Consider the following 16066-nt stretch of genomic DNA (forward strand, 5'->3'; position numbering starts at 1 on the left):
TAATTCGGAGTGAAGTCCGTAACAAAATGACAACGTTTTTTTCAATCATCATTTAATGTCCCACTGTCCTGGGGCGTCTTCCCAAGAATATGCTCCACATCCGGGTGAACCTTTTTCCAGTGCGTCAGCCGGTTGTTCATCGCTGCAAAGCGTCGATCACAGATACCACAGGGATAGGCCAGTATCCCCGTGTGAACGGCCATGTGGTCCTTCAGGTAAAACCTATGAGAAAACCGAGAATAATTAGATTAGTCTTGAAAAAAAGAGCTCCATAACGAGTGCCACCTACTTGTAGAACATTTTCCCGCAAACCTGACAGGCCGACTTTCGGGGATTCTTCTGCTGGCCCTCGTTGTGGACCAGCATGTGCCGCCTGAGCAGCGCCTTTCCCTTCAGCTTACGCTGACAAACGGGGCACTCTAGCGGGTCGTCCAAATGCACCACTCGTATATGGGCGGCCAATACCCGGCGACTGAAATATCCCTTGCCGCAGCCTTCCTGGGTGCAAACGTAAGGCCGAATCCCGAGGTGCTTGTTCCGATGTTGCTCCATCAGATGTGATTCCGTAAATTTCCCGCAAACATCACAAATGGCCTTTTTCTGTACGGGCACCTCCGAACGAGGTTTCGGTGAGGGAAACGACTCACAGTGGTTCGATCTAGAACAAATGTCGGTCAATACGGGAAAATGTAGAACACGCCGGGATAAAAGCACTAGACAATTTTGCCAAAGAATGCAACTCTGAGAGATGGAGGAATAGGATACGACTTCTAGTATGTTTTAACAAAAATATCGTTGGTTGATTGTCCTACCCACGATTCAATAAAAAAACAGAATAGCAGAAAACTTGAAAAACAAACTAAATTATTTATCATCCGTAAAATATACATACAAACTCGATCAATCTTTAACCTTGAGAAAAACAAATGTAGCAAACCTCTATGGCATATCTAAATTAGTCAATGGATGGTTTCTTACAAATACGTGTGGCCAACCCTGTATATGTTCTGGAACAAATAGTTATGAACATTCCTGAAAGAAATTCTTGAAAATTTCTGGGAAAACCGTAGAGAATTATCAGATTATTACAGAATCTTTGGATGAAGTAATGGATTAATCTATAGTCAATCGTATCGTGTTATATACAGCACGAGTTTGGTAGTACCAGCGATTTCTGAATGTGTGATCACTCCTGATATAATCAATCAAAGCATAGCTGATTCTATTGACGATTTTCAGAGCAATTTCTATAGAACATGGTCTCTTTATTTTAATTCAAGTCGCTAAATAGCCTCTATTTTTTTAATAAAAGGTCTCCAAAGTATCTATTTTAACCAAAATGGTCTTAAGCGGCATCCACAAATTGCATAACGCTCGAAGGGGGGGAGAGGGTAGGCTCAAGCGTTACGACTCATACAAAATTAAAAAAAAATCCATACAAAAAGCGTTACGGAGGGTTCGAAAATTTCCAATTTTAGCGTTACGTAATAAATGGATGCCGCCTTATTCCTTATTCTGCTTGCATTGAACTCTGATGCAAAACTGTACAGGCTACAAAGAAACTTTCAGAAACTATAACGGGTTGAACAAGCTCTTCAAGAGTTCTGAGAATTTTTCTCAGCTTCTTTGGAGAGATCTAAAGATTTTTTACAATTGTTACTTTGTTGCAAACTTCTTACTGGATAATAAGCACATTGTAAGGGATTCTTAGGAAACATCATTGAAATCCTCGAGAAATGTCAAGAAAAGTACTTAGAGATTCATGACAAGTTTCTTGGTGAAATGCCTTATAAATTTATAATAGGTTTTTTTAAGACATCTTTTCAAAAAATTCAAATTGTATCGAGGCGATAATTGAGCATTCACTTGAAAAAATTAGTGCGTCATTACAAACAAATCGATATATTCTAAAAAAAATGTTTTAGTGAATTTTTCTTGAAATTTTAAGCAAATTCTTGGCGTTTGTTAAGAACTAAGCTCAAACCTCTATGGGAAAGTTCTTGGAATATCTGAGTGATTTCCAAATGAAATGCTGGACACATTTGTTAAGAATTGCTGTGTAGCGGTTTACTGGAGGAACTGATACGGATTCTTGACAAAGTCTCGTTTGGATTACTAACTTGACTAATCCGTGATCAACAAAGTCGTTGTGATGGCCCCTAACGAGATTTTGTGTGGATTTCTGCAGATTTATAGCGAATTCTTCCTGCCATTTTCAAAAGTTTACCGTGTGTGATGCTGCTTGACGAACCAATTTGATAGTTTGTGAAACATGTTTGACGGTTGACGAATCGGTCGGCCAAAATCAAACGAGTTTAACAGAAATTCCTCCAATGATTCCATCCAGAGTTCCTTCAAGAATATCTTTACAAATTCTTCCAAGGATTCCTTCAGGAGTTCCCCCAGGGATTTCATCAGGAGCTCCTGTAGTGATTCTATCGGGAGTACCTTTAGGGCTTCTGGAGATTTCATCAGGAGTGGAAAGTCAAAATGCGTTTTGATCCTCCAGGGATTCCATCAAGAGTTCCTTCTGAAATTTCACCCGGAATTCTTCAAGACATTAAATCAGATGTTCCTCGAGGAATCCCATCAATGTTTCTTCTAGAAATATCAGGAGTTCCTCTAGGGATTCAACACAGCCAGGGAGATGCTGATGCGAGATCAAATACTATAGATAGGCGTTCTTCCAAGGATTCCATCAGGAGTTCCTATACGGATACTATTTGGAATACCTTAGGGCTTCCATTAGAGTTCTTCTGGGGATTGCATCAGGAGTTCCTCCAAAGTTCTTTAAGAGATTCCACCTGAATTGCCTCCAAAGATTCAATCAGGATTTCCTCCAGAGATCATATCAGGAATTCCTTGAGGAATTTCATCAGGATTCTTTCTAGGGATATCAGAAGGAATTCATCTAGGGATTCTTACAGGAGTTCCATCAGAAATTCCTCCAGGGTTTCCATCAGGAGTTGCTTCAGCGATAGCAACTGGAACTTCTCCAGGGATTCCATCAGGAATACTTCTAGCAATTCCATTAGAAGTTTCTCCAGGGATATCATCAGCAGTTCCTTCACAGATTCCACCTGAAATTCCTTCCAGAGATTCTATCAGGGGTTTCTCTAGAGATTCCATCACTAGATTCCATCAGGAACTCCTTCAACAATACATTTAGGATTTCATCAGGAGTTCCTCCAGGGATGCCATAAACAGTTTCTTCTGAGATTTCACCCGAAATTCCTCAAGAGATTCTATCAGGAGTTCCTCTATATATCCTGCAACAATATCTTTATATTCCTCCAAGGATTCCATCAGGAGTTCCTCCAGGGATTCTATCAGGAATTCCAATAGGGATTCTATTAGAAGTACCTTTAGGGCTACCATTAGAGTTCTTCTGAAGATTTCATCAGGAGTTTTTCCAGAAATTCCACCAAGAGTTCCTTCAGAGATTCCAGCTAGCATTTCTTCCGAGATTCTAATACGATTTCCTCCGGAGTTTATATCAGGAGGTCACCTAAGAATTCCTTCAGGATCTTCTATGGATATTATAAGGGATTTCTCTAGGCATTCTATCAGGAGTTCCATTAGGAATTTTATCAAGAATTCCTCCAGGGATATCATCAGGAGTTCCTTTAGTGATTCAATAGGGAATTCTTCAAGGGATTTCATCAGGAGTTCCTCCAATGATTTCATCTGGAGTTCCTGCAAGAATATCTTTAGGAATTCGTACAAGGGTTCCATCAGGAATTCCTCCGGATTCCGTCAGGATTTCCTTCAGGAATCATCATTAAATTCTTCAGAAATTTTAACAGGAGTTCCCTTAGAGATTCCATCAGGAGTTCCTCTAGAGATTGTATCAGAAGTTTCTTCAGAGATTTCACCTGGATCCTCAAGGGATTACATCAAAAGTTTCTTATGGGGATAACATCAGGATCTCTTCTGGGAATTACATCAGGAGTTCTTCTGGGGATTTCAAGAAGAGTTCCTTCAGGGGTTTCATAGGCATTTTCTTTAGACATTCCACCTGGAATTCCTTCTGGGATTCTATCAAGAATATCTATAGGGATTCCATCAGGATTTCCCTGAGCCTTTCAATAGGAGTTCCCAAGGATTTCCATCAGGAGTTTCAATAGGGAATTAATTAGGAACTCCTACAGGGCAAAACAACAGAAGTCGTTTTTGGCAATTTCATCACGAGTTTCCAAGGGATTGCAAAAGGAGTTCTTTTAAGGACTTCATCACGAGTTCCTCTAGCGTTTGTTGTTGTGTCGTAACTTCAAAACTCTTTTGAAATGATAAAGGAAAAGTTTAATTTTTTTCTTGTCTATAAAAAGAATTTGAACTTCGTTTTACAACAATGCACCCTACACTACGCTGTACATACATCCACATAATTGATGTTATCTCAATATTCGACTATCTTTGAATTCATTTTCAAATTATACTCAAAATGAGGCCCTATTTTGCAGTTTATTGATATTATGAGAAAAATATAAAATAACTGAAATGAGCAGAGAGCATTGATATACTTTTTACTGGGATATATCCTGCTGTTTTCATCATTCCAAAACACGTATGTGTTGCGGTTAGGGCAATAATATTTATTCTATTAAACTCTTCAATCTTGTTTGGTAGTAAAATGTAAGATAATAATAATAATTACGCAATGCTGTAATAGGAACATTAACTATTATGTATATTCATTCAGGAGCCAAACTGAGAGAAATTGACTTAAATTTTTGGTTTTGAATTTGTTATAAATGTTGTGTTACTTAAGATCCTGAAATATAAGCTGACGATATCCACTCGTAGCTACTCTAAAACTAATTCTAAGTTTTTGAAACTTGTTCTGTATTCGCAGTAATCATTCTTAAGGAAGTGATGTTGAAAAAATGTACGTTATTGTTGGCCTTACCGGCAAATGTTTTCGCAAAAAAACATTGGAAAAGTCGTAATTTTTCTTAAATTCACTTAAGTTTCAAATATGTCCGCTTATAGATTTTTGGAATATACTCTACTATATCTGAACAACACAATGAAGAACTTAAGCAATTATCTAGTCAGTTAAAAATTAGTTTTGAATGATGTAAGTTTGTTTTTTGTTAGGTGTACTGCCCATACTCGCAATACAGTCCCATTAGGAAAACCATCATATAGAGAAAAACACATTTAAACATAAATGTTGAAGTTTTCGTTACACCGCTGCTGGCAGCCGAAAATTCTTGTGGCATTACTCAACACATTATCATTGATGTATAAGAATTTGTTCAATAACTAAAATTTAGTTAATGCGATTGTTTTTTACGTGCAAATCCAAGATAAGAGCAAATGGGACTCGTTATCCGAGTATTTTTCTCGCAAAATGCAAGTATACCCGCATACCAGTCCCATTACTTGGGACTCGCTTACTTTGTTATCGCGGACGATGACATATTTATTTTCAATTTAACAAGACATTCCAAAACACCGTTCCTTTCGAAACTTTTAGGACTCGCATTTTTTAATCGTAAACGTAATTGTAGTGCTGAAGATTACCCTAGATTGGTTGGGCCGGTGCGACCGATCAACACGAACAATTTTCTGGATCCACTTGCTGTTGATGTTGGATTTGAAACGGATCAAGATGTAAAATCGAGAAGTTCTAGAGGCCTGATGTCACCGAAGCAGTTGGAAATTCAATAGATATAGATAATCATACTAAGTGTCCAGGACCTTCTTATTTTCCGGCATTTGATGTCACACTCAGTTTGACCTACCTTGTCGACTGCATGTGCCAATGGCTATGTGCGCATTTCTACGCTGGTATCAAAAGCTTTCCCCTTCATGACTTCGGATGATAAATCTTCAAGAGATTTCGTTGTTATAACCGGATCATGATAGTAATGACCGACATGGACTCTACGGGACGCTTTCTTCTCCAGGATACACGGCAAGATGTGGTTCTATAACTTATCCCGTAAAAAGGCTTACTGGGAATATTTTCAAGTCAAACAAAAACAACCATCTTTCTTGAATAAAACTGATTTGAACCTCTGGAATTTGTATTATATCTACTTTTAATGTGATCAAAACTTGGATGTAAGATTACAGAGATCCTTACAGTAATTATAGTAATACTTTTGGTTGAATTTCATCGTAATTTACTAATGGGACTGTTATGTGGGTATATTCAATATGGGACGCACATGGTTTGGTATTTTTTTTCGCATTTTGTCCATACAAAAACACAATTTTAAGAATGGTACCGAAAAGTACACTAAAAATAAACACTATTCATGGAGCTAACTCAAATGTGTCGAAAATTGAAATGGGACTGTTATGCGAGTATGGGCAGTGTACGAATATGGAATTGGGTCAATTTTAGACACAAATTCAATAGTTTTCCCTTATTCCAAAGATTTAAACAAATGAATACAGTTTATGATTGCCGAACAATAGGTGACACCTATGACCTTCGTTGTTGATAAAGTATATCGAAGTCCATAGATCATTTAATAATTTCACACCAACTTGATATGAAAACAGTGCCCCGTACGAAAATGAAATTGAGTCACTGTAACTCCTTGAGGAATTTGAGGAGGAGTCCTAGGAGCAAGCCCTTAAAAAAGTCCTGGTGAAATCCTTGTGGGAATTTCTGGTGATGATTTTTTTTTAAGAAATCCCTTGAGAAGTATCTGAAAGAATTCGTTATGCGATTCCTGGGTAACGCGTGATGGAATCCTTGGAACTAACTTCTAGAGAAATTTCTGAAGAAGTCTTTGAAAAAAATGTTATAACAATCTGGAGGAATTCTAGGAGGCAGCCTTGGAGTTAGCCCTTGGGATTTTTTGGACAGATCTTTGAAGGAATCATTGGCTGAAATTCACAAAAAATTGTAGAGGAACCTCCAAAGGAATCCTTGAAAAAGGCTAAAAAAAATGTTCCCAGGGAAAAATTTCTGGTTGAATCTGTGGATAAATTTCTAAAAATTTTTTTGATATAATTCGTGGTAGAATCCCAGGAAGAGCTTTTGGTGGAATCCTTAGTATAGCTTATGAAGTCCTGGAAAAACTTTAAAGCTGAATAACTAGAGGAAACGACTAAAAGATTCTGGATAGAATGTTTGAAAAAAAAAATCCCTTGGCCAGTCCCATATCAAGGACTGCTCAGAATATTTCCCGAAAGAGACCCGTCATGATTTCAGAGATTTGTCGGAATATTTTGTACGAATTATAATTGGAATTCATCTTAAATATTTATCTCTTCCGGTACTTAAATGTTGAAAGTTCTTCTCTTCCTTACAGCGATTATTGCCAGAAAATCGCGAAAAGATTCTACCTCACAACCACAGCATTCGAAAAAATAATAATCACATATTCACTAGACTCTCGGCAAGTCTAAAAACATGCGAAGAAATATCGTGTTGCTGCAACCAACCTTGACAGTCGGTCAAACGGTTGTATCAACATAAGTCGGTTTGACTAACTTCGGGGCGGAGTCAATGTTGGTCAAACCGTCTGAGCGTCTGTGGGCTGCATGAGGGGCAGTTGTACGAACACCGGCGTGAGCTAGCCAAATTGTAGCTTTGGCGCCTCATCAAATACCGATGCGCATGGGCGGTAATTCACATTGCGTAGATTTATGCAGCGTTGTCGCCGTGGGAATGTAGAGAATGCGCGCTTTTGAGATTATTCCGTATATTCCACCAACGATTTCGTCCGAATATATACATCATCGAACGATTTCATTTGAACATCTATCAGATATTTTACAGATGTATAACCAGCACTTCTACAAGAATTTAAAACTGTTCAGTATTCACTCCGGGGATTCTTCCCCAGCTTCAGAGATTGCGTCAGGAATACCAACATAGATCCAATCATGATTTTTTTTTGGGTTTTGAAATGAATTCTTTCACAAGGAATTTCACTAGGAATTATTCTAGGGATTCAAGCAGGAATTTCGCTAGATATTGCACCAGGAAAACTCCGATAATTTCCCCCAGTATTTTTTTCATCGTTCCCATCAGGAAAAGATTGCACAAAACAAATAACAGGGATTACACCAGGCTAGTTTCAGGAATTTTGACTAGGGAGTTTTGACTAGGGATTCCACCAGAAATTCTTCGCGATTTCATCGGCATTCCCTCTACGGATTCTACCAGGAATTCCTCCAGATATTCAAGCTAGAATTCTTCCTGGAAATCCTTAAAGAAATCCATCAGAAAATTCCACAAGGAATTGTACCAGGTTTTTTTTACAGGGCAACCTGGAGTTTCTCCAGAAATTTTTACTGCGAATTCCCACAAGGATTTTCTCTAAGATTTGCATCGAGATTTCTTCTAGAGATTTCACCAGGGTTTCCACCAGAAGTATTTCCATTGATTCTCTCTGGGATACGACAAGGAGTTCTGACCAGAAATGTGACCAGAAGTTCTTCTAAGAATTCCACCAGGAATTCCTTCAGGGAAACAACCTGGAATTCCTCCAATAATTTCACCCAGGAGTTCCGAAAAGTATTTCACTAGGATTTTAGCAAAGATTACTTCAGATATTCCTTGTGAAATTCCACTAACGATTTCACCACGAATTTCTATAGGGGTTCCTTTCATGTTTCTTTTACGAACTTTTACTGAAATTTCTCCAGATTTTCCATTTAGAATAATCTCAGGGATTTCATTTGTAAATCCTTCAACGATTCCACCAAAAATTTTACTAGGGATTCCACTTGGAATTCTTCATCAAGAAATCTTCCAGACATTCTATCAAGAATTTCTACTAAAATTCCAGCATGAATTTCATCAGGGAAAAAGAATTTCCTCCGGCAATTTAACTAGGAAGTTTCCCAAATATTTTACCAGAATTTCCACAAAAAAATCCTCAAATCTGTTAATAAAATGCTTGGTGGAATCTCTGAAATAATTCCTAGAAAAAATCATGGTCGAATCCCGGTTGGAAATCTTGACTCAATCTCCTTAAGAATTCCGGAAGAAATCCCTTGAGAAAATACTTTGGAGAAGGTTTGGTGTAATCCCTGAGAATATTCCTATTGGAACCTATAAACTAATTCCTGGAGGAATTCCAAGGAAAATACTAGGGGTATCCCTGAAATAGATCTTTGTGAAACTTTTGGTAGAATTGGTAATAGGAAATTTGTAAAGAAATACTTGTTGGAATGGCTGGAGCTTTTCCTGGTGTAATCCCTAGAAATATTTCTAATGAAATGATTGTCGGAATTCGTGATGGAATCTCTGTTGGAATTCCACTTGTAGTCTTTGGAGGAAACATAAGTAGAATCATGGGAAACATTACCGAACGAATCCCTGGGTTAATTCCTATTCGAAACCCTGGAGGAATACTCGATTGAATCCCTGTAGGGGTTCCTGGTTGAGTCCTGGAAGATATTCTTGTTGGAATCCCTAAAAACCCATGGAGAAAATACTGGTGGAATCCATGAGGACTTTTTCAAGAATATTGTGGTGCAATCGCTAGTCACAAACGCCTAAAGGCATCCTTGGAGAAAATCCTGGAAAGTTCTTGGAGAAATTTCGGGAGGAATTCCAGGTGGAATTTTAAGGAATTCTGTGAGGAGTATATGAGGTGTCACTTTTTTCGGGACTTTTTTCGGGAAACACACCATGAACTACTCTAGGGATCTTATCAGGAATTCTTGTAGGGATGGGCATTACCTCATGGTCATGGAATTTGGTGGAGGAATTTTGAAGTAATCCCTGGAAAATTGGTGACAAAACTCCTATGTATGGATAAACTCTTGAAGACTCTCTGGAGAAATTCCTGGAAAAATTCTTGCAAGCATCTCTGGAAGAATCCCTAAAGAGATTGTTGAAGGAATCTCTATAGAAATTTCTGGTAAGGCTTCATACAAAATTGTGGAGTAATTAGCGATGGAGTATCTGGAGGACTATTAAGGATTCGTGATGGAATACTTGAAGGAATCCCCAAAAAAAATCTAACCCAAATTTCTAGTTTAATTCCTGGAGAAATGTCTGGAGGAATCTTTCGAAAAATTCTTCAAGGTATCGCTGTTTCTCCAGCGATCCTGGTGGAATTGCTTATGGAACTTCTGGATGAATCCCATATAAAATCCTTAGGTGATTTCTTACACACATACCTGTAGGAATTCCTGAATGAATCATTGGAAGCATTCCTGGAATCCTTTTAATCCCTGGAGAAACTTTAATGGAAATGGTGAAAGAATTTGCGATGAATTATCCGGAGATTTTTTTTAATAAATACCGGGGTAAACATTTGGGAAAATTTCTTGAAAATGTGGTTGAGAAAAGCATGATGAAATTTATGAAAGAATACATGAGATGAAGATTTTTTTTTTGGAAATCTCTGATGAAACTAAAAGAACACTATCGATAGAAATTCATGTAGAAATGTTTGTAGGGACTCCTGGAAGAACCTCTGAAAATATTCCTGGTGAAATTCATGGAGGAAACCTAGTAGAAATCCTCATCGTTGGAGAAATTCGGAAAAGAATTACAGATATATACCTGGTGGTATTTCATGAGAAATTTCAAATTTTCGAAGGATTTCTTTATGGAATCTAGGAAGGGTTTCTTGATGGAATCAAGGAAAAGTTCCTAGTGAATTTCATGAAGGAATATTTGTAGACATGTTTGAAGAACCTGAACAATTACTGGAAGCATTCCTTGAAGAATTTGTGAAAAATACCTGGATTAACACTTCACCATTAGTTTCGGGTTAATACCTGGATGAATTGCAGGCAAAATCCCAGCAGGAGCAATTTCCGTAAATTTCTTTGAAAGAATTATTGAAGAATTGTCTGGATGAATGCCGGGAAAATTCATAATTAATTTTTATGTTTGCTCATGATATCTTGGCGATATTCAAAATCTTAATGTATATACATAGAAAATTCCTACAGAAATTTATTATGAGAGTACAGGTCGGACTCGATTATCCGGAGACTCGATTATCCAGGGATTCGATTATCCGGGATTCGATTATCCGGAATTTGTTTTTTGATGTTCTCATTTTTCAATTTTTATGCATAAATCTGAAATAATTTGGTATTGCAATATACAATATGAATGGTTTTGCAATTTTGAACGTATTTAAGAAAAGGGGGTTTGAAAAAGGTGTTTTTTTTGTGTATGCTGGTCAAAATTTAGTTTTTCTTGTAGGGATCCCTAAAGTTTCTAGAAAAAAATTTCTGGCTACGCCACCGCATCATATAAATCAAACAACAAAAAAAGATAATATTTAAGTTCTTTTACCGAAGATTTCAATTTTTTTCTTAGTGATTCGATTATCCGGAGAGAATTCGGTTATCCGGAGTGAAAAAAAAAATCGATACTCCGGATAATCGAGTCCGACCTGTACTGATAAAAAACTCCGTGAAATTTCAATTCTATTCCTTGCAGAACATTCTGTTGGAATTCCTCCCTCTCTACCTGATAATTCCTTAATTAAATATTAAATCCGGGTACATATGTTGCCATTTGACAAAAACCAATGCACGATGATAAGCCAAAATGTCGTACTAATAACATTTTTAATTAGTTTGTCTTGATGCTTCATAAATATTTTCTCGACTCTGGAACGTGGTATCATTTATTCATTGATATTTTTTTATCTGGTGGATATCAGGCACAATTTCTATCATTTTCGCATTCACGGGAACAACAGTTAATGGAAATATCAACGGACGAATATATTCTCCATCCCGGTCACATTAATGTTGGTGCAACAAGATTTGACAATTCGTCAAGCGGTCGTACGAACATAAATTGGTTTGACTAACTTGTGGGTGGAGTCAATGTTGGTCAAACCGTCTGAGCGTCTGTGGGCTGCATTAGAGTCGGAGGAATCGTTTCGCCGAAACAATCTTCACTGGGCTACTGGGTAGTCCTTGTTGTCCGGTTGCCTAGTGTTAGTGAACGTTCAGTCTGTGCAGCCTATGACTGAAGACGTTGTGATCCTTTCCAAAACCCATTTTGAAAGTCCAACCACATATCAAAACTTTCTATTTAAGATGTCTGGAAAATATGCAGTCGCAGAACTATGATACGATCCAGTTTTAAAGTTTTTCGAATGGATACCCTGATCTACGACAACTTCTCTACAACACCCTTTGAGTGATTTCCTTTCGAAATATTTCTAAAAGAGGTACACAATCTCTTCATCTTTTTATATAACGTAATAAACCAAAAGAAAAATTGATACTAAAGGCTCATGCTGCAAAAAAAATACCATAGCAGAGCCACAAACCAGTCAGAGTTGTAAAAAACTTTAAATCCAACTTCGATTTAAACCAAGAACCTGTTAAGAAAGTTGTGAAAAATATTACCGTTCAGAGAAAGTAATTTCGATTTTTGCGGTTTTGGCCGCCTTTGAACCACTGTGCGATGGATGTGTAAACGGAATCGATTCCAGTAGCGTCTCGTCCAACACTTCGTCGTCATCACCGTCAAAAAGTGCACCCGGCAACGAATTTATCACCGGTGGAACATTCCTGATGGCTTTCCCTTCCAATCGTCGTTCAGTTTCCCTGTTCTTGCATTCGAACACTTTGAACATCCCGTCCATCTCGTCCCAGCTGCGTTTCACCAGCCTGTGGCAGTCTTCCAGTATTCCCTTGCTGTCCTCACTGGTACAGGAGGGGCAGGGATGCATCACCAGCTGCTTCGACTGGTGGATGATGTCCGCCTTGAGGCACGATTCCCTGAAGCTGTTGACCATGTCCACCAGAAGCGAACAGCTGCTGCACACGGCTTGGATGCGGTCGTCATCGTTGATCCGCACTCCGACGGCGTCACAGATTCGACGCCGGAAATCCGCCACTTCGGATTCGTCGTTGTTCCAAGGGGAGAAGTCCTTACCCGGAAGCATTCGCAAACAAAGCCTGCACTGGCGGATGTCGTCCTTTTTGAGGCGAATCTTGCTTTTGACCGGTTTAGGTGAACTTTTGGTGGTTGATCCGTGAGGCACTGAGAGTGGGTAACTCATTATCCGGCGGGATGGAATATCCGCGAGGATTTTGATTTTTAACTGATAAACGAAACGCGAATCGCGTCGACTGTTGAATTGTTGTCAAACAAAATTTAAATCCCCGTCAGCTGGTCACTGATTAGTAGTGGGCGATCTGTTGAGAATGATCGATTATCAGGTATTTGCTCGATTCACGCACGCTAAAAATGTTTTCTGCAAGACAGGGGCATCAGATGGCAGTTGCAGGACTGGGAGCTACTGAGTGTCCTTAAAATAAGAAGGAACATCAGAACCCTTAGGACCCATTCACAAATTTCAGGGGGCTGAAGGGGGCGGGTGGGTGTCCTCGTGAGGTTGCAGCTCATACAAAATTAGTTAAGTTTTCTTACGAAAAGTGTTACAAGGGGGTGGAAATGGCCTTATGCTTGAACAATGAGGACCGAACGTTAATTAAAAAGTGCTTAGACCAGACGGGAATCAAGAAAACAAAAACCATCTTATCAGGAACTCTCATGATCCTCTTGAGCCTTTTTTTTTTTTTCAAAGAATCCTGCTAGTCATTTTAATTAGGCAGAAAGGTTCTTGATGATCTCGAGTTCATAATTATAAGCATCGTCTTCAGAAAAATGTGTATGCTCATTTAGTGCGTCCGATTGGTGGATACTTTGTTTTGCCTTTAAGGGGACACGGGAGACCGTGTTATTTTCCCTATCTTTCGTCTCACTCTAACAATAATCATCAAAACATTGTGGCAGCAAATCTAAAGTTTTAGTGAACCGATGAAGCTGAAAATTTATCGGGTTGTGCACTACATATATAGAATCATAGTGATACATTTTCGCATCGATATATGGAGTGGTTCTTGGGATTTGCTTCTTGAAATGGATAGGATGATTATGATGACGTCCCGTGCGGCCTTAAGCATTTGAAATTGATCATTTTCAATGAGGTTTATCTCGTAATCCTGATAAAATACAAAGTTCGTGTCCTTGACAACGTTGCTCAGAAGGTCGTTGGGAGAGCTTGCCATCCCAAATGTGAACTTTCGAGAACTCCAAATATTGTAAAGTCAATAACTTCCTATACACTGTAAACTCCGCTTTACCCTTTAATGTGTAAATAATACCCACTATTTGAAGATATATGGAGCTGTCAAAATAATGGGCAATTGTCAACTTTCTATAATGGGTGAATAATGCTCTCTTCCATATTCTGGATGTTTACTTAGTAATGGGTGAAAAACTTGTTAAAGAAGTTTGATCTCGTGATCTTCTGGCTTTGATTATTGTGCTCTGCAAGATAAATCCACGTAATGCGATTATCTGAAAATGTCGATATATTGTCGCAATGATAATGAAAATCACCAAATGTTTCAGATTTAGCAAATTTGAAACATTTGCGTCCTTGAAGAACGAAAAAATCCAAGCCTACTTGAATTTTGACGTAGCGTTTGAATTGCGCGCATATCTTCTGCGCGTTACCGCCGCCGCTGGATGTGGATTCAATATAAGCGCCGCAATACAATGAGGCCATGTAAACCGGCGTTTTTCTACCTATAGAGAAAGGTAAATTAATATATTCAGAAGCATAAAATACTATTCGTTTACTAATACTCTTCTACATTTATTTCAGGCTTCAAAAATAAATGAATAAAAAAGAGCAGTCTTGGGAGTCAATATGTCCATCAAAAGTAGTAGTTTAAAACAAAGGTACTGCTGAATTTTAGATTCCATGAACTGTTTATTAAAAGAAAATAAAGTGTTTTTAAAATGAAAACTATATCCTGTTATTATTTTCATTACTATTTACCTAATTATCTAAGTTTTCTTAATGAATGCAACAAATAAAAGAATAAAGAGTACATTTTACCCATTTTCCGTAAAAAACCTACCAGCAATAATGGGTAAAATTTACTCGCTGATTTGACGTACAAGCAGTTTACCCATTAAAGAGTACAGGTGCTTTACTCTTTTTAAGAGTTAAACTAGTTTCTCTCAAAGAGGGTACTTTTTAACCTTTTAAAGGATACTTTGAGCTTACAGTGTAGGAAGTTTTTGTTAGTGGGGAGGGTTCAAAAGCTACACTGAACGAAATCTCCCGCCATCAATTGAATGATTTTTGCCTCATCTAAGCCCCATACCTATTTTCAGACACAAACAAGATGATTTTCATCGCTGTCAAAATCATTTGTTTACAAATAGCATCGTATGAAAATCATCCAGTCGAAAAATGATTCATATTGAAGTAAAATATGTTTAAAATTGAATGATTATCACACACACACATGTAAACAAACCCCATTGCATTCTATTTCGTGATTTAAAAGAAATCTAATTGAAAATAAGTAATCAGCCATTGGTGGTTTCCACAAGTCATCATTTATTTTGATGATAATAGGCAACATAAAAATCAATCAACAATTCACGCACTTATGAGCCGCCTTTAATATAGCTGTTTGAAGCATTCTGGAAGTGTCCACATTATCCACTCCAATGTCCCTGGATCGAACCAGGATTATCGGTTCTTGGTCACCTTGAAAATAATTAACAAATTACAAGTAAATATACTTCCGAATGCTTCTATCAAAATGAGCAATTACCTGCGAAATCCGAGAAGAAATGCTAAGTTCCGCTGCTGCCGCCATGTTTTTGTTTAGATTGACAAGGATGATTTCAAGTCAAGGATCATTTGCTATCCGAATGAAGTTTTAGACTATAATTGAATGATTTTTGATTTGGGGCACGGAAGAAATGAATATCCCTCATAAGCCGCATGTTACTCATTTGTGTTGTTAAAGTTCAACTATCAACACATTGTCATACAGATGTATACTGAAAGTCATCATAAAATTGGATGATTTTTGTTCGGCAGTCGTTGGGTGCATCATATTGTTTAAAAATCATTCAAAATGAGTAATATGCAGATTTGTAGCCATGTGAATTACAAATCATTCAATTAGTGGTAGGAGCTTTTGTTCAGTGTACATGATCAGGATTCACTTTGGTAAACAGTCATGCACAAATTATATCAAGCTTTAAGGTGGGTAGTCGATCATGCCAAGCTTTACACAATTTTCGGAGGATGCATACAAAGAGCGTGACAAAGGGGAAGGA

The 16066-nt window shown here is 37.9% G+C and overlaps 1 protein-coding gene across 1 annotated transcript; it reads right to left on the reverse strand.

The window, feature by feature from the left end:
* Positions 1-38: 38 nt before the first annotated feature.
* Positions 39-13086, reverse strand: LOC5569200 (zinc finger protein 250). Its single transcript, XM_021843672.1, has 3 exons — positions 12313-13086; positions 290-658; positions 39-222 (listed from the first exon to the last, which is right to left on the reverse strand). Exons 1-3 carry the CDS (start codon positions 12969-12971, stop codon positions 42-44), a joined length of 1209 nt encoding a protein of 402 aa, XP_021699364.1. The 5' UTR covers positions 12972-13086; the 3' UTR covers positions 39-41.
* Positions 13087-16066: the final 2980 nt, after the last annotated feature.

Source organism: Aedes aegypti, chromosome 1, assembly GCF_002204515.2.
Source record: "Aedes aegypti strain LVP_AGWG chromosome 1, AaegL5.0 Primary Assembly, whole genome shotgun sequence".
NCBI lineage: Eukaryota > Metazoa > Arthropoda > Insecta > Diptera > Culicidae > Aedes > Aedes aegypti.

Coding starts and splice junctions, on each gene's coding strand:
- LOC5569200 (XM_021843672.1), bottom strand. CDS start 12,971: ATGAGTTACCCACTCTCAGTGCCTCACGGATCAACCACCAAAAGTTCA. Junction 659..12,312: donor GAAATTACTTTCTCTGAACG/GTAATATTTTTC, acceptor CATTTGTTCTAG/ATCGAACCACTGTGAGTCGT. Junction 223..289: donor TGCGGGAAAATGTTCTACAA/GTAGGTGGCACT, acceptor GTTTTCTCATAG/GTTTTACCTGAAGGACCACA.